This window comes from Rhipicephalus microplus, chromosome 3 (genome assembly GCF_043290135.1).
Source record: "Rhipicephalus microplus isolate Deutch F79 chromosome 3, USDA_Rmic, whole genome shotgun sequence".
Lineage (NCBI taxonomy): Eukaryota > Metazoa > Arthropoda > Arachnida > Ixodida > Ixodidae > Rhipicephalus > Rhipicephalus microplus.
Window position 1 is genome coordinate 96,727,829 of NC_134702.1, and position 23,832 is coordinate 96,751,660.

Sequence of the window (23,832 nt, forward strand, 5' to 3'; positions counted from 1 at the left end):
AATATACGAAGGTTATGGTTACACTATAATAAATGATGGTTCTCCGACGTTTCTACGGGGGCATAACTACTGCAGCGTACTAGACATTACTGTGTGCTCCTCTGAATTAGCGGCTGGAGCAGACTGGACTGCAGATGCTGAAACAAGAGGCAGTGACCACTTGCCAGTATTCATATATCACCCAAAGTTGAAGAAAACGAAAAATAACCGCACAACAAGAATTACAAATTGGGCAATCTTTCGAGAACTACAAAGACAAAATCTTGAACCTTGTTCTGACGCAGAAACTTATGCATCGAAGATAAAAAATTTTCTAACAAAAGCAACTCGTGCAGTACCCGTTCCAGATGGGTATTCGGGTGTTGACGCTGAGTATGAGAGGCTTCGGGCAATACGACGCCGATCTGAAAGAAGATATCGCAGGTCGGGCAATTTAGAAGATTTTAAGGTGGCACAGAAAGTACATTCTGCAATGCGTAACCAACTGCAGAAGCTTTCAACCAAAAGGTGGCAAGATTTATGTGCCTCACTTTCTCCATTTACCTCGGCGCCTCAAATGTGGAACATGGTACGCGCCCTCCGACAGCCAGTAGTCCACTCGAGACCACTACAGGCTCTACCGCTGTCTCGAGGAGTTAGCGAACGTGTGATTGCCGAAGAATTTTGCGATCTTATACTGAGAAATGGAGATACGGCCCAAACTAGTGAATATAAATCCTCAGCAGAATCAGCTTCGGCGGTTGTAACAAAGTTCTCTGCGATCAGTTCATCAGATCTGGATGACAGCTTCACACCAGAGGAGCTCCAACATATGCTGTCTTCAGTAAAACAAACAAGTTCACCAGGACCAGATGGAGTTACATACGCTGCTCTTGCTAACTTGTGCAAGAAAGGAAAATCACACCTGTTGGACATCTATAATAAAAGTTGGCGAGAAGAAAAAGTTTCGGAAAGTTGGAAGATATCAAAAGTAGTACCGTTGCTAAAGCCAGGGAAGAGCCCTATGCAGTTAGACTCGTTTAAGCCGGTTAGTTTGACAAGTTGTTTTTCAAAGGTGATAGAAAAAATGATCAATGAACGAATTTTATGGTGGCAAGACATGAAAAAACTACTACCAGAAAGCATAGCCGGCTTCAGAAGAGGTAGATGCACAATGGACTACATTCAGGATTTGGTCACAGATGTGGAAAACCAACGAACGCAAGGAAACATCACTGTCGCTGTATTCCTTGATGTCCACCGAGCATACGACACAGTGAGTCACGTTCACGTTCTGGAAGGCCTGGCATTACAAGTATTCAAGGGCAAGATTCTGCGTTGGATTGCTGACTTCCTGAAGCACCGGAAAATTTTTGTACTTACGCAGGAGGGCCCAACGTCAGAACATGTCGTCAACCAAGGAGTGCCACAGGGCAGCGTGCTAAGCCCTACTCTCTTTAATGCAGTCATGGCGCAGCTCCCGTATAATCTTCCACCTAACATCAGATGTTCAGTATATGCTGATGATATAAGTATATGGACGTCTGGTTCATCGTTTTTGGATGTACAACAAACTCTACAAGAAGGATTGGATTATGTAGACCATTTTCTAAAAGAAAGAGGTATGACACTGAGTCTGGCTAAAACAGCCATACTTCCGTTTACATTAAAAAGACCTGGAAAATTCCAGATTATTCTGCAAAATCAGCCTATTCAAATGGTTAAAACTCCTAAATTCTCGGGAGTGATTTTAGACCGGAGACTAACATGGTCGCCTCATGTCCAGTCCCTGGAACAAAAAGTGAATCAGGCTATTCGAATCCTCCGGCATCTCTGCGGGGCCAAATGGGGTGGTACTACAGAGTCGTTATTAGCCCTACATGTTGCCTGGATACGCCCCATCGTAACTTACTCACTGCCTCTGCAGCACGGACTCAGAGCCTCCACCGAAAGGAGACTTCACTTGTTATTGGCAAGGAGCTTGAGGATATGTCTGGGTTTACCACGGTCAACTTCCAGTGCTTTAGTGTATGCGGAGGCTCGAGAGCCACCTTTGGCAGTACTCCGAACTAAAGAAACATCTCGAAATTTACTTAGAATTTTCACGCAACATGAAAGTCATTTTTTAACTGGCGCACTAACGCAAAGGACGGCAACGAGACTACAGGATACTATATCATCATTTCAAGCAGTAGTACCAGAATTTAAACAATGGAAACCTTCAAAACCACCTTGGACGTTGCCACTTCTCAACGTGATCCGTGAAATAGACGGCATAGAGAAGAAAGCAGACATGGCACCTCTAGTAGCGGCACAGTTTGTACTTCATCAGCTTCATGTAATGCATAATGAAAAAACGAAGATATATACAGATGGATCATGCACAGAAGAAGCGTCAGCCTGTGCGGTCTTTATACCCGAAATTCAGAAAAAGAATATGTACAAATTATCGCACAAATCTTCATCGACGACAGCAGAATTGGTGGCTATCTTTGAAGCAGTTCAGCTTATCTGCGAGAATCCCGAGCCACGAAAATGGGTGATATGCACTGATAGCAAACCTGCTCTTCAGCTAATCAGAAATGTGAGATCCCCTTACAAAAGAGGTGAAATAGCACAATGTATCGCAGAAACTGTGGAATATGCCTCATCGCAGGGTCACAACATCGTATTCCAATGGATACCCAGGCACACTGGAATAAAGGGAAATGAAGATGCTGATAGTCTCGCAAAGAAAGCATTGAAGGAAGGACGGGATTGCACAATCCCTATGTCTGGGGCGGATATTCGACATTTTATATCGCAAGGAGCTAACCATTGTTCGATGGAGAAGTGGTTTGAGAGCCCTAAATCAAAGGAAACGATACTTTATGAAGTCGATCCACACAGAAAATTTTCCATAGCGACAGACCTCCCACGACACCTAGAGACATTGATCCACCGACTTAGATTGGAAGTAGCATACACAAACAGCTTCCTGCACAAGATAATCGATCCAACTCACCGGAATGTCATTGTGGTCATGCAGAAGAAAATGTTCGCCATATTTTTTGGAGTGCGTTAAATACGCGAATGAAAAAGAAAAATTAAAGAACTAATTAGCAAGTTTGGACAGACGGCCCCTCACAATAAAGAAACTACTTGGACCATGGCCTGAGATGCATCTCCAGAAAAAAGCAATAATCTTCCTGACAGACTTTTTAGCGGAGACCGGACTGGACAAGCGCCTATGACTGACAGCCAGAGATTGGTATTATGTAAAATGTGGTCATGTATATACTGACACTAGAGTAGGAAGGTGTGCGTGTAAGTAGTTTATGACTGTGTGAACTGCGTGAAGAAAACTGTGTATTGGCATGTTATTTGAACTGGTTTCAGTGTCCTATTATGTGTTTTTTTTTTCTTTTTTTCTTTTCCGTATTGTTAATTTTTGGGTACCGCTCTGTATTATTATTTTATTTTTCGCTGCAGAACTTTGTGAAATGGAGTAGCCGAGGCAATAGGCACCTCAACCTCTCCACAGCAAAAACAGTTAAAGCAGAACAGAACAGAACAGTGTAAGACGCGACAACGGCAACGAATAGGCTGCACACACACCGAACGCCACTTCTGTTTACGCTGAGCGTCATCTTACCGTACGCTTCAAGTATGCAAAACTAACAGACCCTCTGTGCCATTCTTGCACCTAAATCTAACAACAATGTTACTACGTTGCGCTTCCCTTGAAAAGCAGCTGCCATGTGCGGGAATAGAACTCACGAATTTGATATTAACATCGAAACACCTCAGCTTGCTGACTTATAGGTGGGTGTTGCATGAAAGACTTGTACATACTAAACGCTCAGCGCGAACGCGCAGCATAAATGTGTTGACACTGAGCGGCAAGGAGAAGTCTACAGCCATCAGCTGAATAAAACCCTTGAATGTCTCACGGTACGGCATTTTGACAGTGGTGTATTAGCTAGCAAGCTCAGCCACATTGGCATTACAAATGGTTGTTTCGGAAAGACGGTACCCGATCTCGAAATGTACAGCAAATTTCTATTTTCTGTAGCTTCAGTTGACAAACGCACCTCCTTTTCATACAAGTCCAGCCATCGCGTTTCTCCCCGTTAATAGTTCGTAATAGTGCGCATGATGAAAGATTCTTCAAAGGGACAAGACCGCAGAAGCATCGACGAACTGCCATAGTCCACTCTTGACGCCTTTGCTCCTCGCACTGCTTGCATTGGAAACGGTAGGCCTTCACGGGCAGTTTTTAGCTCGTGGTCATTTTTAAACTTTTGTAGCTACAGCTCACAATGCAGCAGTAACGCGTGTCGGCTTTTCTGGATGACGAAGGAGTGGCGCCCATAGCGTGCGAAATGCGAGATAAAAGGGAGTTTTAGCTTGTACGTATACTTCTTTACGTTAACGTGTTACCGGATACCGTTTCGCGTTTACCGTCTTACCGGAACGGATATCTTTCAACGTGTTAGCTCCTCATACGTAAATTTTCACGTACGTACGTAAACGCGTATACCTTTACGTTTTCGCAAACCATAAATGGTGATGCTAACTGCATATAAACTGCATTCACCTTACATATGATTAAATCACCATTGTGGTGAAATCACGAGACGTTCTTTTATTGCGTACAGCATCCTCATATGCACGAAAAAGTGAAAAATACAAGGCTAATGCAACGATGGTGTCGACATCTTGTGACACTTCATGCAACCACATTCTTGAACACGTTCTTACGCGTAATGTTTTTGAGGTGAAAATGATTAAAAAGGTAACTCATTTGTAGTAACGGCGCTGCGCGTTTTTTGCATCAGACGTACAATGCTCAATGTTTCTGCAATAACAATTTTGTGATTACCTGGTTCACTATCGCCCCGCTAGATGGCACCACCTATCCAGCTTCTCTGGAATTCGCACGTTTACGGCATTTATGTTCTAGACCATTCTAGCTTTGGTAATCCGGCTGAAACAATGTAATGGCCATTGGCGCTCGCACTTGAGCTACTTCTGCTTATAGCAACTCGACGGTTCGAGTCCCCGCACTGCGCATACCACGAGTTTCTACGAACGAAGGCGTATTTGTGAGATAAGGTTGTAAACGTAAAGTCTATATGGCAGGAAACGTAAACTTTTAAACCAGATCCGGAGGGAAACGTAAAGGTTTACGTTCCGTAAAGACCCGCGCATGCGCAGATTCTATCCGGTATCCGGTAACACGGTAACGTAAAGAAGTGTACGTACAAGCTAAAACTCCCTAAAAACCCCAACGAACACGTTTTCCGTGCACACAACGGGAAAAATAAGCAAACGCGACCCGTCCGAGCGACCAGAGCTTTGCCCTCTCCCCGCTAGGGCGGCGAATCGCGCTGCACAACTTCAGCCTGTCTTCGCTATGCGCACAAGCTCTGTCGAAGTGTGCGTGACGGAGGAAAAGGGTTATAGCAATCACTGCATGCGTGCGTGTGTGGGGGCACAAATGTTGCGGGCAAGTGTGATAAGACATAGCGCAGTAGACAGAATGCGTTTACATTTTTCTCTCGTGTTATGCCATGGAGTCCAAATCGAACTTTATTGCTTCTGCAAATGCAAAAGCGTCAAAACCAGCGAGCAAGCCAGGCTGATTAAATCTTCGGCAACGGTGCCTTACGCAACACGTGGCAACCTCCCTTTACAGACGGGTCCGATTCCACCCCGATGACGCAGTCGACATCATCTAGCCCGGCGTGTCTTACGAGACACGGGGCAACACCACTCACCCACAAGTGCAACCCAGCGGTGGTTCCTGATTGGAGGCTGTTGACGCAAGGGTAGCGGCCTTTCTGATTGGAGGCTCCTGACGTAAGGGTAACTCAGGGTCTTTAAAAGAACCAAGTGGTGCGACCACAAGAAGCAGACGAGTACGTCAGAGCATATGACAGCGTCAGAGCATCCGAAGACATTCCGGCTCTTCTAGCTCCCTAAGCTGTTAGCCCCGGTGCCGAATATGTAACGCTTTACTCATGCTGTACGTTAATGTTCTCTTAACTCACCGTCGCCTTGTCCGCTCCGTCTATCATCTCTGCGCAGAAGCAGCTGCGAGCTGAGAAACGCGCAATACCCAACAGTGGCGACTATCGCCCGTGACCTTGGCGACGGCGCTACGCAACACTTGCGATTAAACACTTGTATACTTGAGATAATGTCGGGCACTTTAGTTTGAAGTTGTTCTCCACATTTTATTGTTCATCTTCCTATAGGTTGAGTAGGTCTGAATTATTTGTTCGTTCTTTCTTATTGATTGACAGTTTCTGTGGGTTGGCATGCTGGCCACGTTCGACTACGCCGTGACGGACAAGACGTCTCCGGGCTACCGGTACCTGGTAAGTGCTTTTGTAATTTGTAGAACTTATTCATTGATTGATCGATCAACTGATATGTAGGGTTTAACGTCGCAAAACCACCATATGATTATGAGAGACGCCGTAGTGGAGGGCTCCGGAAATTCGAACCACTTGGGGTTTTTTAACGTGCATCCAAATGTGAGAACACGGGCCTACCACATTTTTGCCTCCATCGACAATGCAGCCGCCGCAGTAGAGATTCAATCCCGCGACCTGCAGGTTTGTAGCCAAGTATCTTAGCCACTAGACCACCGCGGTGGGACCTTTGTAACCTGTTTCTATGCAAATATTTCCTGACAAGCTACCGGTAATCCGACATGGGGTTAGCTAAAATGTACGATTTTAACCTCGCTACGTTTTCTCTTTTTTTTTTTCAGGTTAGGAGGGGTGTGTCACAGGATGTTGCCAAATAAATTTAAAAATGAGACATTTGTATGTTTTCTTTTGTTGCAGCACGTGCATATTTGTCACAAAGTTTTCAACGAACGAATATACGTCGGCGCCATAGAGTGCTAGCTTTCGCATGCTAGAAATATGATTCTGTATTGTGTAGGGATGATGGAGGTTTTACTAGCCAGTAAGAATAGCGAAGAGATGGTGATACATCCAGTGGCTCTGCAAATTACGGGCGACAATTGTCAGTTACAAACTTTTTTAGCCTATTATGTATTCAGTGACCAAATATTCTTGTTATTAAGGCCAACTGGTATGGCTAGTCAAGTTTGAAAAGTCTAAATGCGGCAGCATATAAGCTACGTTGATGTTCAATGGAAAAATGAACAACCTGTAGGTTTTACGTCATTAAAGCGTTACCACTGCGTTACGCCGTCTCAGTGACGTTTAACGGTTATGATGTGCACCATGAAGTGCAAAATATTGTACTGCGCTTGATAGTCTAATAATGCAGTTATTCGTCTCACGAAACCGCACTACACTTGCACCATATGACACTGATCGACAAATGTTTTTGAAGACATTGTTAAGTAAGAAGTTACTTTCAGTGTCGATGAAGCGAAAAACAAAGAAGAAATGTGGTTACTTAACACATCATACAAATACTGTGAGAGGAAGAATGCGGTGGATTGGTCACTGCACATCCGCAGGTTGTCGAGGACTGTCGTGCACTACACTTCACATTTTGTAAGAGTTCATCACTACACTAGAACGTGAAGCATATGTCAGCATCTGTGGGCGCTGTTGCTTCAATATACACTGTGATCCATAATCCATGCACTGCGCTCTCTTTTATAATATTTCGATTGTACAAAGGTGCTAACTGTACAACGATCTGTCTGAATCGTCAAACCTGCTCACTGAAGACACATAGTATCCAAAACTACGTGCAGACTTCATTGCGACAGCTAAAGAGTAATGGCTCGATGAATTCGCGTGTTAGCTTTACCTTATTGTTCACGAAACGTGTTTCCTTCGTAGCTTTCTTTACCAGTATGGCTTCAATGGGCGGAAATAGTTATGGGTGTGGTCGTTACCGAGCACGTATTGACAGGTATATTTGTGGATACGCGCATAGAAGGCATACCCGAGTTACTCAGGTGAGGTCAGGTCATTAGGGACTCTCGTGGTCAGGGACACGACCTTTCTGGCTACCCCTTGTGGCCTCTCGAGTAAACTTTAGACGTAGGGTCGAGCCGTCGAGGTAAACAGCCCAGCCACACACTTCGTGTCCCGAGAAGTTTTATTACGGGTTGCGCCAAACCCGCATCTGGTAAACATCTCCGTGCATGCAGGACGGGAAGGTTAATTAATGCAAGCGCTGCTAGCTAGCTCGTGCACGTCTATTTAGAGCGGTGGTATTTCTTGCGTCACACTTGAGATAATTAGGCGTATACGTACATACACAGCGTGGAGTTGCCGCCTATCTTACGAAATTTTGATTTTGTATTTGCTTCCGAAGGTACACGCCATCATGGTCGCGCTCCAAGTGGTCAACATTCTGCACGTAGGCCTCGCCTCATGTAAGTGACAGCCATGAATTTAATTTTCAGTGCCTGTTCTTCCGTCAATGTCATTTCTGTACGACAAAAAGAAAACATTCTAAGTTACAATGACAATAGAATGTGGCCCACCAACAAAGGTTTATATATTGGTTCTCATTGTGAAAGAAAGCTGCATTTTCGTGTTAAAAGTTCTTTTACTGCCCCTACTGTAGCAGCTGCTTCAGAAAAGCAAAGCTAACAAAGATCAGTTCTCAGTCCAACAAAAAGCAATACGAGGAGCCACTCATGACGGTATCTCGGTATCACTTGGAAGACAAGATTTCAAAGGTACCTTTAGCACTATATACATGGATATTCTCTTAATAATATCAAAATATACGGGTTATCAGTAGCACATACTACTAAAACTAGCAAAAAAACAAAATGCAGTTAACAAACGAATTGTCAGAATATATACGTAATCCAGAATGCATAATAATACGTGCCGCACATTTTTTTTTTTTTTGCCAACACTTGCAGTGTTTTTTTTCTGTATTCTTTCCGAAGCTTTGCAAAGACAAAATAAGCCTTTGTGAACAAGGTTTTTTCTTCAAAAATTGTTATCGATGGCGCCATGTTGATGGCTGTACGTTGCAGGGGCACTTGCTTCTTGAAGAATGATTAAAAAACGGGCTGTTCTCGTTTGCGAAATTCAAGCCGTATCCTGAATGGGGATGGATCAAGATTCGTCGCTGACACACTACAAGATCGGCACTTTGTTTCATTTCGCAAACATGGGCTTTAATAAAAACGCGCAGATGTAGAGCAGTTTCTTTCTTCCTTTCTTTCTTTCTTTCTTTCCTTCCTACTTTCTTTCTTTCCTTCTTTCTTTCTTTCTTTCTATTTTTTATCTATATATCTATTTTCTATCTATTTTTCTATCTATCTATCTATCTATCTATCTATCTATCTATCTATCTATCTATCTATCTATCTATCTATCTGCCCTTTTTTCATTTCTTTCTTTCTTGATACGAATTGTCAAATAAACCTTCTATATTGCGTGCTGGCTTTCAGCAAAATGCACGGTGCCCATCAATTAGCCTCCACCTAAAACCTGTCGCGATATCTGTCTCAAGGACACAAATATTTATGGTCTCTCGCATCGGGTGGACAGTCAAAAGCAAAGTTACACACCTCAAAATAAAAAAGGAGAAAGAAAAGTGTATCGAACCACCAGCGGTTATCAATTTCTATAGCGCTCGACGCGGGCAGAAAACTTCTGAATTGACCCACGTTTTGTACGTTTTTGCACCACCCACAGCGGCTTGGCGCTGTGTACCCACCACAGAGTTTTTGACCTCAGTTCCCACCTCTTCATCACCGACCCGTCCCACTCGCCATTATCCCCGTTTTATCTGCGCTCCTCAGGCAGAGAGCTATTATGTTGATAAAGTGCGCGCGGCATTCGCTACAAACAATGCCGGGCTTTTATGATTTTCCTCCTCCTTCTTCTATACTTCGTGAATCGTAGGGCTCTGCGTTCTCGTAGCCTGTAACTTTTTTTAGACAGAATGAATTGGGGGGGGGGGGGGGAAGTTTTGTGTGAACTTTGGAGAGTAACGTGTGTAGTGTTGCATTCAAGAGAGCGAAGTCAAAGAAAAAATAAAATAAAACCTGCCTTATCGCGAAATACCTTGTTCATGTTTGTTTTTCTTTTGTTTGTTTGTCGAGGGTGGGGGCGGAAGAACAGTAAAGCCATATTTATGCAAAGGGTTAATAAACCTTCTGTCTGTTTTTTTTCTTTATGATAATGAGTTCGTTGGCCTGATTTGCCAACTTGTAACTAGGCATTGTGATGTCCGATGAAAAAAACTTGTGACCAAGCTCAGATACCTAATTACAAGTGTGTGTACTGTCAGCACTGACCTTTGTCGGCTGAAATTTCGCCAACGTGTAATACATAACGGATGTTGGCTAGCTTTAATTAGTATAGAACTATTAGCTAGTAGAGATCTCTCATGGTGCGATTGTGCTTTGATGATATATTCCCTTCGATCAGGGTTAGTTCAAATATCGAATAGAGTACTGGTGTTTGATAATTCCTTTTAAAATAACTATAATCAGCCAATGACCAAAAGGCAGCACGCTCGTTATCCGCTTGCACTTCTTCGGGCTTTCATAATTTCAGCTGCGACGCAGCTCAATCGACTTTCATTAGCAACATTTGTGTAAACGCACGACCCTCACCTTATACGAAAGGAGCTTCGCAGGACGAGAGTTTGAAGTGCGTTTTCAAGTCACGCAGTTAGTCGTGTAGATAGCCTGCACCTGACATCATGGTCGCAGCTCCATAAGGCACTAAATCACCAACATGGTGACTTTCACGAAGTAGAGACAGTATTATCGTATCGCGTGACCTGTTTCAATATGATAACGGTGTGCCGAAAACATTATTGGCGTCTGTCCGTCAGTAACGACAGAACTAGCTAGCGATAAGACGATAACATTAACGGGTGACGTCATCAACCTCGTATGTGCCATGCGGTTCACCGAAAAGACGTCAGAGCAAGTCATCATATGTAGCTACGTACGACAAGCTACCGCTTAGTGTCACGATGAAGGAGATGCCTCAAAAAAGACCTGGGATGACGTGCTTAGGAGATCCACCGATGTCATAGTAGCAGCCACTCATTTTAATCTGTCACTAACGGCAAAAGCAACAGTCACCAAGACACAGGCATGCGCTTTTGCTTTTTACATAGCACACATCGCCCTTCTACCTCGCCGTGTCAAGGGGTGTCTGGCACATGGTACAATGCCTCTTTGCCTTTCGCACGGCGCGCATTGGAACATAACGTGAGCTATTTGCAAGAATGGTCTTCACAGTAACCTTGTACGTATTGTGGCGGCGACTCTGTTTAGTGGAAGTACGGCACAAACCGCATAGAGGCCCTTATCCCGCACTAGAGAAAATATGGCTCATTGTGTGGAATCACCTAGATCAGCAGCTGGAAACGCATGGCGAAGAGGCCTTCCTTCGACGATGGCACACGTTTTTTCAAAGTAAGAGAGGGACAGCTGAGGTTTCCAGTTGTCCCGTACTATCCATGCGCCCACTCTAGTAGGCATGCATAAGTGTTATCCTGTAAAGTGTGATTAACTTGATTCATTTTAATTTTCCTTTGACTTGTAACATTTGCATACCGAGTGATCAATTAGATTTTGGTGCTCATTTGTAAGATGTATACACTGTGTTCACTTTTTTCCGATGTTTCATTCTGTACGTACAAGTTAAGTGTACAATAAACTTCCCTTTCTCTCTCGGCGCACACGTGAACTGTGCTTCAAGTAAGCTCATCTCCTACTTATACGGTTGCGTCGTTAAGTTGCAAATATCACTGCCATGGCTTAACGTTCTGCTCGATGAAGCCAGTGCAGCTTCTGCACTGATAGAATTGCAGAAACGTGTGCCAGATGCAGTGGCGTAACTAGATAGGACGGCGCCCAGGGCAAATATATTTCCGCGCCCCTCATTATGCCCGTGATAATTTCCGCGCCCCCCCCCCCCCATTAAAAGCGCTAATGTAGGCTTCCGCGATTGCCTACTGGCGCGCGGCGGGCCATTTCGGAGGCCAAGGGCCACCAGTTCTGATTTCGATGAGCTACGCCCGCGTTTTTGTATAGTATTTTTCTTTTTTTATTCAAACTTCCGGAAGTCCCTTACCCGTCATTGTTCTCTTCCAGTCCACACTGCAAAAATCTTGACGGCACGGGCGCTTCCCAGGCCCAAGTTTCTCGTACCTAAGCTTTCGCGCTATTTGTGCATCCCAAGGAATGCAGGGTGAGTACAAAACAAAGCAACCAGCTAGACACCGCGCCCTCGGGTCTGGTATGGGGGTTAAACTGGTCGGAGTGTTCTGCCGTTTCGCTCCGTTCGCTGTTCCATTGATGGAGGTCATCCTTGTGCGGCCGCATTCTTTCAGGGAAGTTCTTGGTTTCTCCAACGTACGAAGCGGGGCAGTCGGCACATGCTGTCGGGTACACTACGCTCTGCGCTTTTTTCGCAGGTGCGTGTTCTTTGGGCCAAAGGATGAACCTGCCCATGGCGGTGGATGGCATGTGGGAAACGTTGACCCCCGCCCTTCTATTGCTTTGCTGGCGCCCGCGATGCAGGGAATCAACAAACGTCGCCGTCGTGTCACGCTTTCTCCGTCTTTCCTCCAGAGAACTCTGCGAATAAACGCCTTTGTTTAGCCTTTGGTGCCGAGGTCACGGATTATATTCGCCCTTCCTTCCGCCGCTGCGTGGACGATTAGTCGTTGGACGATCGGCTATTTCGTTGGAGTTTTCTGTTCTTACTCAAAAAAGGTGCATTCGAACTTTTTTATTTTATTTTGTTTACGTACGTGGTTGGTTTCAGGGAAGCTTTCAGTAAGTGGTTTGGGAGGCTGGTGGGGTTCGCTGAAACTCATCTAACCCAGTGCTGCGGAGCACAAAACAAAGCTTAGCCGAGGGTCATGGGAAGGCACGGAGGTAGCGCAGCAAAATGAAAATAGAGGATCCTTTTCCCGATGCAAAAGCCATTGCGGCAACCCTTTCCTTCACCACCATCCCCACTTCCAGTCGTACATTACAACCTCGCCCCTCCCCCCTTCCAGGCGGTTTTACGGAAAAAAACATTGACAACCTTTCCAGGGGGCGCCAACCCGAGGACTCGGCTTGGCGCCCCCTCCCTAGTGGCGCCCGGGGCACTTGTACCCCCTTGCCCCCCCCTAGTTACGCCACTGGCCAGATGGAGTTGTCGCTTTCTTATAAGCGAATCAATCATGATACGAACTGGTATAACCTGCGGATTATGTAGCTAAATGAAGAGAATGAAGCGGGCGGAGCTAGTTGCGAACAAAAGAAACGATGTTGTGTCTGTAGTCCTATAGTCTAAAAGTGCTCAAATAATGCACAGAGCAATGTCAAAAACCTGCGTAAAAAGTTGGCCCTGTATCTGCATGTTACAGCGCAAATGTCGTCGAAAGACGATAGTCTTGCGTCTGGAGAGAGTGAACAAAACGTTTATTTGGTGTTCTGTGTAAGAAAATCGGTGAATGGTATTCTGGAGGCGCTGCGTTGGAGTGCCTCGAGCGTGCAGCGGAGGTGAACGAGCAGACCAGGTCACGTCACACGTGAGATAAAGCCGCTATCTGGCAGATATCTTGGAAAACGAAGCGCGCGGTGTGCGCGCCCATCTCGGAGGTGATAAGGTGATAAGACGACGGGTAGGTGCCACCACAGTGTCGTCTTAGCTAAGGTCTATAGAGGAAGCCCCGCCGCAGTGGTATAGTAGCTAAGGTACTCGGCTGCTGACCCGCAGGTTGCGGGATCGAATCCCGGCCATGGTGGCTGCATTTCTGATGGATGCGGAAATGTTGTAGGCCTGTGTGCTCAGATTTGGGTGCACGTTAACGAGTCCCAGGTGGTCGAAATTTCCGGAGCCTTCCACTACGGCGTCTCTCATAATCATATCGTGGTTTCGGGTCGTTAAACCCCACAAATCAATCAAGGTCCCTTGAGGAAGCTTGTCTCACCTAGGGACCTTAGTTTTAGCAAAGCGGTGGAAACACTTGCCTTCTTTGTGCAAGCGTTTTATGGTGAGTGCAGCGTGATAAACGCTACTGTCCTTAGAATTACTTATGTATGTCTTATCCAACAACATATACACATACAGACTATTGACGTGTTGTTGTGGTGCCTCAGATATGCGCAATAATTGTTTTTTTTTTTTCAATTGACAATCACACAAGTAAGAACGCTGAACCTTGAGCAATACTGGTGGGCACTGCGGAGGGGCTCGGCTGTTTGGGGTGTTTGGTGCCGTTTAGGGTACTGTTAAAGGTGGACAAACAGACACAGACATGCGAAAATTTTTGCGTTTTTTTGACAGCTCAGTATACAAATTGCCCCAGAATGTTCATTTCTTTTTAAATGTATAATATCTCCCCTTTACACGTGTAACTGCTGCTTCGCGCAAACGGCAACCGCATGACTGAGAACCATTGCGATAATTTTAGAACTGGCCGATGAGTTTACGCACACAACTGGAACATTATATTTCATTGTGGAACTAACACGGCCGCTTGCGATAACGCTAGAATCGTCTATGGCACATGTATAAATGCCGACGGGCTTTTCCGCCTTGCAGATTACTGACCTTCCGGTGACTGTTCACGCTACTTTTAGTGTACATCGTGAATTGCTTGTAGTTTATATTCTCATTTTTTCCAGAAACAGGTTTCCCCAAATAAAAACTTTTCTTTCAACACTCCGGCTGCAGTATTTCTCAATGTCACGTACTCTTGACAATATTGCAATTTTTGCATTCCTGCTCCACTCTGGTGAATTTGCATCAAACCATCACTCGACTACTTCGTGACCCCCCCCCCCCCCCGCTCCTCCAACTTAATCGTCGTGGCCACTTAGAACCATCGTCCGATCTATACCAGCGAACTTTGCCAGTTAGAACCACCGTTGGATCGAATAGAGTGAGCTGGAGAGCACTGTATCTACGGATGCATGTCGAGTGAGCCCCGCGAATACATTCAATCGTTCTCCATTTACAAAGGCCACCCAACGTACACCGACCGCCTTAAATTTGCCAGGGCCTGCTCTGCCGCGCCGCTCTTATGCTGTCAGACCGGACGCCCCGCCAGTTCATCAATTTGAAAAATGGATCTTTTCGCACGAGAGAGGAAGTCCCTTTCGGTGGTTCCACGCTTTTCTGAAAGAACCTTGTCACCCTTTGGAACACTGACACTGCCAACCCCTATACACCCCCCTCTCCCTGTCCCCTTATATTAGCCTTTATCTTCTCTTAACTCGGCTGCCACTCTAATGCGCTAAATGTTCCTTCGTGGCTCCACGTTGTCAGTGGCAATTTCCCACGTCACTTTCACAGAAGCCCCTTTATCGTTGCATAAAACAACATGCAGTGTTTTATTTATTTTTTGCATGGGTAGGTTTAATTAGGTTGTTTAGAGCGCTGCCACGGCAAGATGCGCCTGCTTTGTAACTTCTGCGTTCATTTTGTTTGCTTTTTCGCCGTAGTAAAATAGCGATACTGAGTCTCTGAAGTTCATCGTGCTTTCGTTTACCTTGAATATATACCTAAGATTGCTGAATCACGCGGGAAACATTCCATTGATATGTGGTAGCGCAGCCGAACTCATGACTCTAGCCTATATGGCATCGTCATCACTGTTCGTCGTATTGCCCAGAAGCTCTTCATGCGGCACCACTCTGTATAAGAACACTCTTATAAGTTTCTGATGCCTTATACATTACCAACACTTTTCGAAACAATGACGCCCTCACTTCTTATGCCCGATGGAGCAAGATCAACCGACGAACCATCAGTGGATCTATTTTACGGTAGGGCTTCCTTGCGATTTGACTTGCTGCGTTTTTCGCTATGAAAAATCGTATAGCACAGGGAAGCTGGAAATCCGCAAGTGCATGCTTTGCTAACCATGTTACGTGCATCATCATCATGAGTAGGCGTCATCATGTTTTCGAGTATCGTCATCATCATTTTGCAACGGTGTCACCATTTCGATCGTCATCCTCATCATCATCGTGCTCGTTACATAATCGTGATCCGCTTGTTTTAACGACGTAAAACTGGCTGAACTTTTTTTTCTTGTAAAAACGATACGGAAGTGAGCAGTCCCTAACCCTGCCAGCATTGACATTCTGTCAACGTCCCATGTACAGTTGACATTGACTCCACCGAGGACTGGGCTGGCTTTCGAGCTGGCGACAGTGTGGGCGTCGATTCCGTATTTTCTGTGCGTCATGCCGTGGCTTCCGGTTGGGGTCGGTCGGCTCCAGTTCTCCGGAAGCGCTGCTCAACAGGCATCTGTGTCGTCGATGGTAATTGCTTTCTGCTTCGCATGTGGCGATGAGCCCGAGGAGAATAAGAATCCGTCGGCTGCAGCTTTGATCGTCGGGGTGGGCAACATGTCGGATGCTTTCACCCTGGTCTCTCGTCCCGTCACTCTGGTTCTAAGCATCCGGTTCTACCGAAGCGTGCAGTGGGTTTTTGAGAACTAAGCGTGGATTATACTTGGAAGCTCTTATTGATCGGCTGGAGGCAGGGCTGTCTACTTATACATAGTTTTTTGGAGGTTGGCGCATTCATATATATATATTTTAGCTGCCCATATTCACGAAGAAAACTGCAAATCATGAGGACTAGAGATGGGAGAAAGAAGTCGAATAGAATTGCACTGAAGTCACATTGTGTCGGTTTCTCAGACAAGCCACAAGGTGAAAAATTGCGTAAGCACAATCTTCAGTCGCATAACAACAGTAACGTTTACCCTATGGTCATAGTATATAAATAAAAATAGCGCATGGCAAACACGGCCAAGAAGCATACAGGAGTAGCACGGGGCAGCGCTGGTTCTGTGTGTTTCTTGTCTCTGTTAACCTTATGCTGTTTTTTAACTAAAAATACTGACCAACCGACTCGAACTCGCACGTTGTAAAGTTACCGAAGGCCCAGCCCTATGGAAACTGAATGGGACGACACGCAGCGCAATGAGAGTCTTCTTCCTGCGATTGCTCAATGTTTGCGCTCAGGAAAGAAATTACGAAGGCTATTTTTTTTCTTTTTTTGACTACGGCAAGCTAAGGAAGCAGGTTGACTCAAATGATAGCATATTTGCTCCGCTACTACATGCTATGCTGTTCCGTTTTGTTTTTTTTAACGGGCTTGATGTGGAAAGGTCGACGTTTATATCATCTCTGCGACTTTATTTTCATATATTCTGCGGCGAAGAAAAAAGGGTGGTGAGCCAAAAACAAGAATGAACAGCCAACAAGAATACATATAGCAAACTTCAACTAATGAATCAAATAACATGGCAACGCACCATTCATTTGCTTGAATTTAAGTTGCAATTGAAGGTTCATAAGCATACACTTGTGCTCAAGTTCTGTGCATAGTATATAGGGACTGACACATCATTTTTACAGCTACATATAACTGCTCATCACAAGCGTCTATCTTGTCCAAAGTCTACCAAAATGTCTTGAAAACTTATATTGGCCATTCGCTAATGATTGAATAGAATAAAAACATATAATAGAGCCTCTAGTGGAGGCTCTAGTCTAGTGCTCCACTGACCTCGGGAGCCAGCTGTGCCTTGTCAAAGAACGCCATTTGGGCCTCCTTTTCTCGCTGGCGAGCATGGTCTCTCACTGCTCTGTTCTCGATGTCATGTAGCCAAACTCTGAGGCGCATTAAGTTTGGGTTGCCTATAGTTCGCATTACCACGCGCTACAGCTGGCTGTTTTGCACACCACTGGTATATGACCGGCGTGTGCGGTTGGGTGGGTGACATATTTCAAACGCAGGCGCAGATACGTACGTATATGTCTGCTGGAGATGCTTTTCAGCTTTAGAGTAGGCATCGTTCCTGCAATAATGAACAAACATTTCTCTCGCGCATGGTTTTGGAAGATTTGTGGTTGTGAAGTAGCTAACTTGCTATGTATGCTGACGTAACGCGTTTTCCAAAACTATTAAATTCTACTCCTCACCTGCGGCCGCAGTCCGTCTGTACTAAGATGGCGACTCGCTGCTGAGAACGGTCATACTTTTCATTTGAACGTTGGAAAAATGTAAGTCCAGGCTCTTGTGCCCAGATTACCGGGCACTTTGAAGCCCCCCACGCGGTAGATGGTGGTGGTGGTTGTAGTGCTGATATGGCGTCCCCAACTGCAACGTACTTCACAACTAGATTGTGACTTCGGTACTTAAATGAAATTGTGTGATTTATTTTGATCGCTCTCGGCTGCAAGTGCTCTCAAAGTTTCGTTTTCATAGTTTTCATTATGCTAGGCTTCTGCTGCACGTGGGCACAGCAGCACAAGGAGATTATAGGGGGTTCAGGTGACAGTAGGTTGCCTGTACAACTGTCTACAACGAGAAGCTCGGAAGTTTGTAGCTGAAATATTGCACAAGAAGTCTAGCGGCCCTTATGCTGAAGGTGACTCTCAATACGGAAAGAACTGCCTCGCAATGTCGTCTGAATACTCAATGGCTTACTTTCGAGCACCCGTGAATTATTGCCCAGGGGGCCTTTATGCTTCCGTGGTGCTTCATGGCTATGGTGTTCGACTGATAACACGCAGGTCGCGGGATCGAATCCGTCCGTGGCGGCCGCATTTCGATGTAAGCGGAATGCTGGAGGCCCATGCACTCAGAATTAGGAGCTGGCTAAAAGACCCCATCTGTTAAAAAAATTGCGGACTTCCACAACGCCTTTTCTCGTAGCTATGTCATAGGTTTATAATGTAAAATGCCAACAATAACTATTTTTACTATTATCTGGCCTTCATGCACATTATACCAACGTGCGCGCTAACCGGACTTTACGAAGCACGTAGAACGAGTAGACATTTACATTGCAAACCGGCTAAACAATGTACGTGTAGGCGTCAAAATGACAGGCTTCATGCAGGCGTCTGACGGGCGCCATCTCTAGCTCCTACTTTCCTGCGCTTTTTTTTTTTTTTAGACACAGTCGGCTGACTTCGTGTGCACTCAGGGAGGGATGACCTCAGACACTGACTCCTCGTTTGGGTCAGTGACCTCGGGAGCGCAAGCTTGTGGGCAAAAAGGAAGTGGACGATGTAGGCTTGCGCACTCGCTTCCGTTTCTGTCGCCTGTGTGCATCCCGCAAGAACTGGGCACTCGTTTTATCTTTCTTGGTTTTTGACGAACGCTCTGGAACTCTAGGGGGAAGACGAAAATATCAAAGAACAAGAGAGAAACCCTGCGTCGTGGCCTCGTGGAGGTTTCGGTGAGAGAGCCTGTTCCGGCAGCCCGATTTTCCGAATAAAAATCGCACCGTCAATAACATGATCAACTTCCCTTCCGGAAAGCTACACAACGTACTAAACACAGCAAGAAAAAGACACGCGCAGAGCACCAGTGCGATTTGTGGGCTGTTTGATGTGATGATAAACAAGGAATATGAACAGTCGCATCGAAAAAAAAAGGTTAGCACAAAAGGGTGGTGGCCGGAGTGGGAAAATTGCGACACGCGACGCTGTTGTTTCGGAAAGGGTCAATAGAGAGAATTCCAAGCACATTCCATTATACACTGCAAATGTGGCTGGACGAAACCAGTCCATTTGGCTGTTTTACTACCCGAAAGCCCACATCTTGGTTTCCTTGTAAGGAGACTTGGCTATGCGTCTTTTTTTTTTTTTGTTCAGCTGCGCAAGAAATTAGTATTTCGCAAACGACGCTCCACATTTAGCGAAGGCCTTGTGAGTGTTATGAACTATTCGTCAGAATTCATTTTATGGTCGTCATTCACCTTTCCACAGCAAATCTTTCTTGGCGCTGTGAAGGTCCATTACACACCATACCTTGCAGGAATGTTTTTTTTTATTATTATTCGGTGTGCCTGTCTGTGTACGTTCGTAAATGTAATAAAAGGTAGCCCTCATTCTTTCCTGAAAACTCAGCATTTAGCTTGCCTTAACAAAATGGATAATATTGGTAGCAACAATGAGCATTTGCATCCACTCCTTTCGAGGCACTTCTGAGGGCCCAGTCCCGCTCCAATGCTGAACATGTTCTTTGGGGCACAACCGCTTGAAATATGCAGATGGGAAAAGAAGAAAGATGGATGAGCACCAACTACCAACTGTTCATTGATAGCAATGGTATCATAAACTTCCGAGCAAGTGCAAATGCGTGAAGTGACGACGTACATGTCAACCGGAAAGACGTTCAAGGAATGCTTGCACGACTTCTCGACCGCTTGACGAGCATGTCGACCGCTTGCCCGTTTCCGAACGGGCAATGCCGCCTCACACTATATTGTACTGATTGTCGATTTTCGCTATAGTTAGTATGGCGCTAATAGTTACTCACTTGCATGCATACGTTGGCAAAAAAATACAAGTGGAGCTCAGAGAAAATCATTCAAAGAGTATTTTTCGCGCTCAAGGCTCACACTCTGACACGAATCAACCTAAATTTCCCTTAACTGGACCCACTTTGACTCAGACTCGTGGCTAGATCTGAGTCCGAGTTTGAGTTAGTGCGAGTTGACTGATGAGTAAATTTGCCGGCAAATGGCTGCACGTAAGCTCGTTTGCCTATTGTTTTTCCTTGTTTCCCTTTTTCCATATATTCATGCGATCCGGAAGAAGAGACAGGAAAAAACGAGACAAATTATGGAAGTCATTTCTTAAGCCAAGCTACTTTCTAGAGATATGTGCGTATTCTTGGCACACACGTGCTTTTACGTCATCCTTAATTACCTCGTTTTTTTTTTCTTACGTTACTTGAACTCTTCCCCATAAGCACAGAGTGTTCCAACCTATTAACCCATGTCATTGTCCTTGCGATTTCGCATCGGTGAGGCTCAGCATAAAACATTTTCGGCGTCTCCACGTTTCAGGATTTTGTGCATTTTCGTAAGTGGTATGTAGAGTACTATGAAAACAATGTTCATACCAGCTCGCTATAAGCTGTCGGAGATTTGGTCGAGGGCCTGGACATGGCAAATGAATTGGTGACGTGACATCAACAAGGCCGTCGAATAGGACACGCAGGTAAAGAAGCGTGCTGTGGACAAAGTAAAAGCGAGAATATATATATATATATATATATATATATATATATTTGCATGATTTTTCTTTTTTCTGTGCACATCATCGTGGCCCAGACGCATTTATTGCTGACGCCCGGAGCTTCCTATTCAAGAAATTTGTATCTCGCCTCCAGAGTTGCTTCTTTAATATAATCCGAATCGAAAGAGATTCATTCATTTGCGATCGTTTCCTTTATTCCGTCCACGGTGTATTTCATTCTATATCGTTATTTTTAACTATCGTTTTTTCTTATCTCCTCTGTGAACTATGCTTGCCTGATTCGCTGAAAACTCGCCTGCTCGGTGAAGGCGCTCACCTCGTTTCCTTTGCTCTGGATGTATACGCGGTGTCTTTCTATGTTCCGCAGTGTATTGGATGGGGGCTCTTGCAAAACAACCGTGTACTGCGTTTATAGCTGCTGGCGTTTGCTGATACGTAGAGGTATGGGCTTCGTACCGTGGTTGATGCAATTTCATTGTTAGCGTCCCACAGCACAGAGCACTCTGCGAAACTACTTGGGAAGAACTTGAGAGCGAGTAGCGAGAAGGAAAGGGCGTAGCTTTAGCACGAGCGAAGAAAAGCCCAAAGTCGGTGAAATGAGGGCGTCGTCGTAACCTGAACAACGAGACGCAGTGTTCAGACGAAACGAAACAAAGTAACAAATTCTCAAAAGAATGACATATCCGACCAGGTCATATGCTTTACCTATTTTTTTGTTGTTGTTGTTTGTAAGTTTGTTTAGGGCACGTGTGCGGCTTTCCTCTTTGAAGGGGAATGAAGTCATAGGTGCGCAGTAACAAGCAGACTTGTTTCATCTCGGTACTGGAGGTAATCCTTTCGATCCGCCCGATAATCCGGTCCTTGGCTTTTTTTTTTTCCTCCTGTGTCGGGTAAACAGCTCTAGAGCGTCGCGGCGACGCCAGGATTCCGGTTTTACGGCTGCGTTCAAGTTTACAAATAAAAAAACAAATGCACTAAACAAAAACAAAGGGAACGAAGGAAGTCACGAGACAATACCGGCAGGAATACAAGGGCCTCTCAGACAGGCGGGAAAGGTTGAGGCCGAGAAGCTCCTCTCTGCCGTTTATATTTTGAACGTTACAGTGAAACAAATATTCAAATTTAGGTTAATATGAAAAAGACTAAGAAATAAAAAAAACGACCAGTAGTTCCTTGGGGAGACACTTGTGTCGAGCCCTGCCAAGTGGAACGGTTCGATACGGAGTCAGCTTGGTAAATATTTGAAGTCGAAAACCTTCGTCCGTGTATAGACTGTAAGAGCGTACAGGAACACCTAATAAAAAGGCACAATCCGTCGTAAATTGATTACAGGCGTAAATGTATCTGCGATGTATCGCTGTATTCACGCGTGATTAAGGATGACTGGTATAACTTTTTTTGTATTCAAAGATCTTCCTTCAAGTACGATAGCATCCGACTACCTACTGAAGGAATCATTCTTTGTGAACGCTATACAAGTACGCCTTTGGTTCACGCTATTATTCGCTCGATTAGCTTCGATATTCTGCTTGCGTCACTTTATAAGTTTGTATCCAACCATAGTTTTCCATAAGTGCTGCCTACTTTTGCATGCTGCGGTAATAGAATGGTTACAGTGCTTCACTCCTGACCTGAAGGTTACCGGTTCGATCCCGGCCATGGTTGTCTCATGTCGTTGGAGGCGGAACGAGGCCTGTGTACTGCGCGACATATCGCGTGATAAAAAACACCAAACGGCTGAAGCTTGCGAAGTTCTCTACTACGGCGTGCCTTATAGTGTTATGGTGGTTTTGGCACGTAAGACCCCCCCAAATTAGTACTATTAGCGAAAACCTCTTTTTCCTTTCTTGCGTTATTTGAATCTTCGCTTGTTTTCATGGTCGGTAGCACTTGAACGTTCACCGCTGGTGAAAGTTTTGCCGATTCAAAAGAGCACGAACTAATACGCGAGTGAATCATTTTCAACAAGTTAGTGAAGCAAATGCTTTTTTTTATTTTTAACACAAGTGTTTTATACCCGAGAGTACCACGGCTTCGCTGACGTTTTTCTGTCACGGACATGACGTTGTACACTACTTAACACACTGCAAAAAAGAAAAAAAAAACGAGTATGGAGCTCCATCGCGGGGTTTCGAACCATCGACCCCCTGAACCGTAGTGGTCAGCGCTGACAGCACACCAGATACCATTTGGTGATCCCCAGAGCTTTGTATTTTCAGCGTGTTTTCGTCATCGGTAGACAGATAGAGCGAAGAGCGCGCGTTGGGCCCTCTCTAAAGGTCGTCGCCTCTCTAGTTGTGGAGAGCGCTGCCTCCCTGCAGCGTAGCGTGGCCTCTCCTGCGCGCGCGCTAATCAGACTAGCGATTCGGGAGAGCACAGAGGTCACTTCGCTCGCTGCCGCGGCTGCGTTAACGACAAGAGCACGCTGCTTACACACGAACAAGTAAGCATTGTGACAGTTCGCGTTTGTTCAGTGTATACGTGTGCGTTCGTTTCGTTCACAATTATTTCTGTTTGAACAGCGCACTTTAGGTGTCTAGCTGTGACAGTAGTTAGTCCGAGCTCGTCCTGTCTTTGCTCATTTCGTACGCGTTTTCTGCTTGAGGTGCGCGCGGCAAGCTTCGAGCTGCTGCGGCTTGCCGTTCTTCGCGTGAATTTGCAATTTGTTGCTGTTGCTGAAACAATACACAATAAATGCTCAACTGCATCTGTAAAAACACGTTTCACTTTCGTGTTATACCAATTCCTAAAAAAGAATGATCAGCCACGCTTTTTTTATTTTTTTTACATTACAAGATTGTTGGGATGAGGGAGACAAACGGCGACGTTGAATCACCTCACAAGGCATCTAGCTTCTT

At 45.2% G+C, this 23,832-nt stretch overlaps 1 protein-coding gene across 2 annotated transcripts in view; it reads left to right on the forward strand.

Moving 5' to 3' along the window:
* LOC119172225 (uncharacterized) overlaps positions 1-23,832 on the forward strand; it is a 374,740-nt gene that overhangs the window by 163,694 nt on the left and 187,214 nt on the right. For both annotated transcript variants that reach the window (XM_075890026.1, XM_037423263.2), the window contains exons 4-5: positions 6,270-6,344; positions 8,281-8,341. In XM_075890026.1, coding sequence (XP_075746141.1) covers positions 6,270-6,344; positions 8,281-8,341 — 136 coding nt within the window. The remainder of the gene's footprint in view (positions 1-6,269; positions 6,345-8,280; positions 8,342-23,832) is intronic.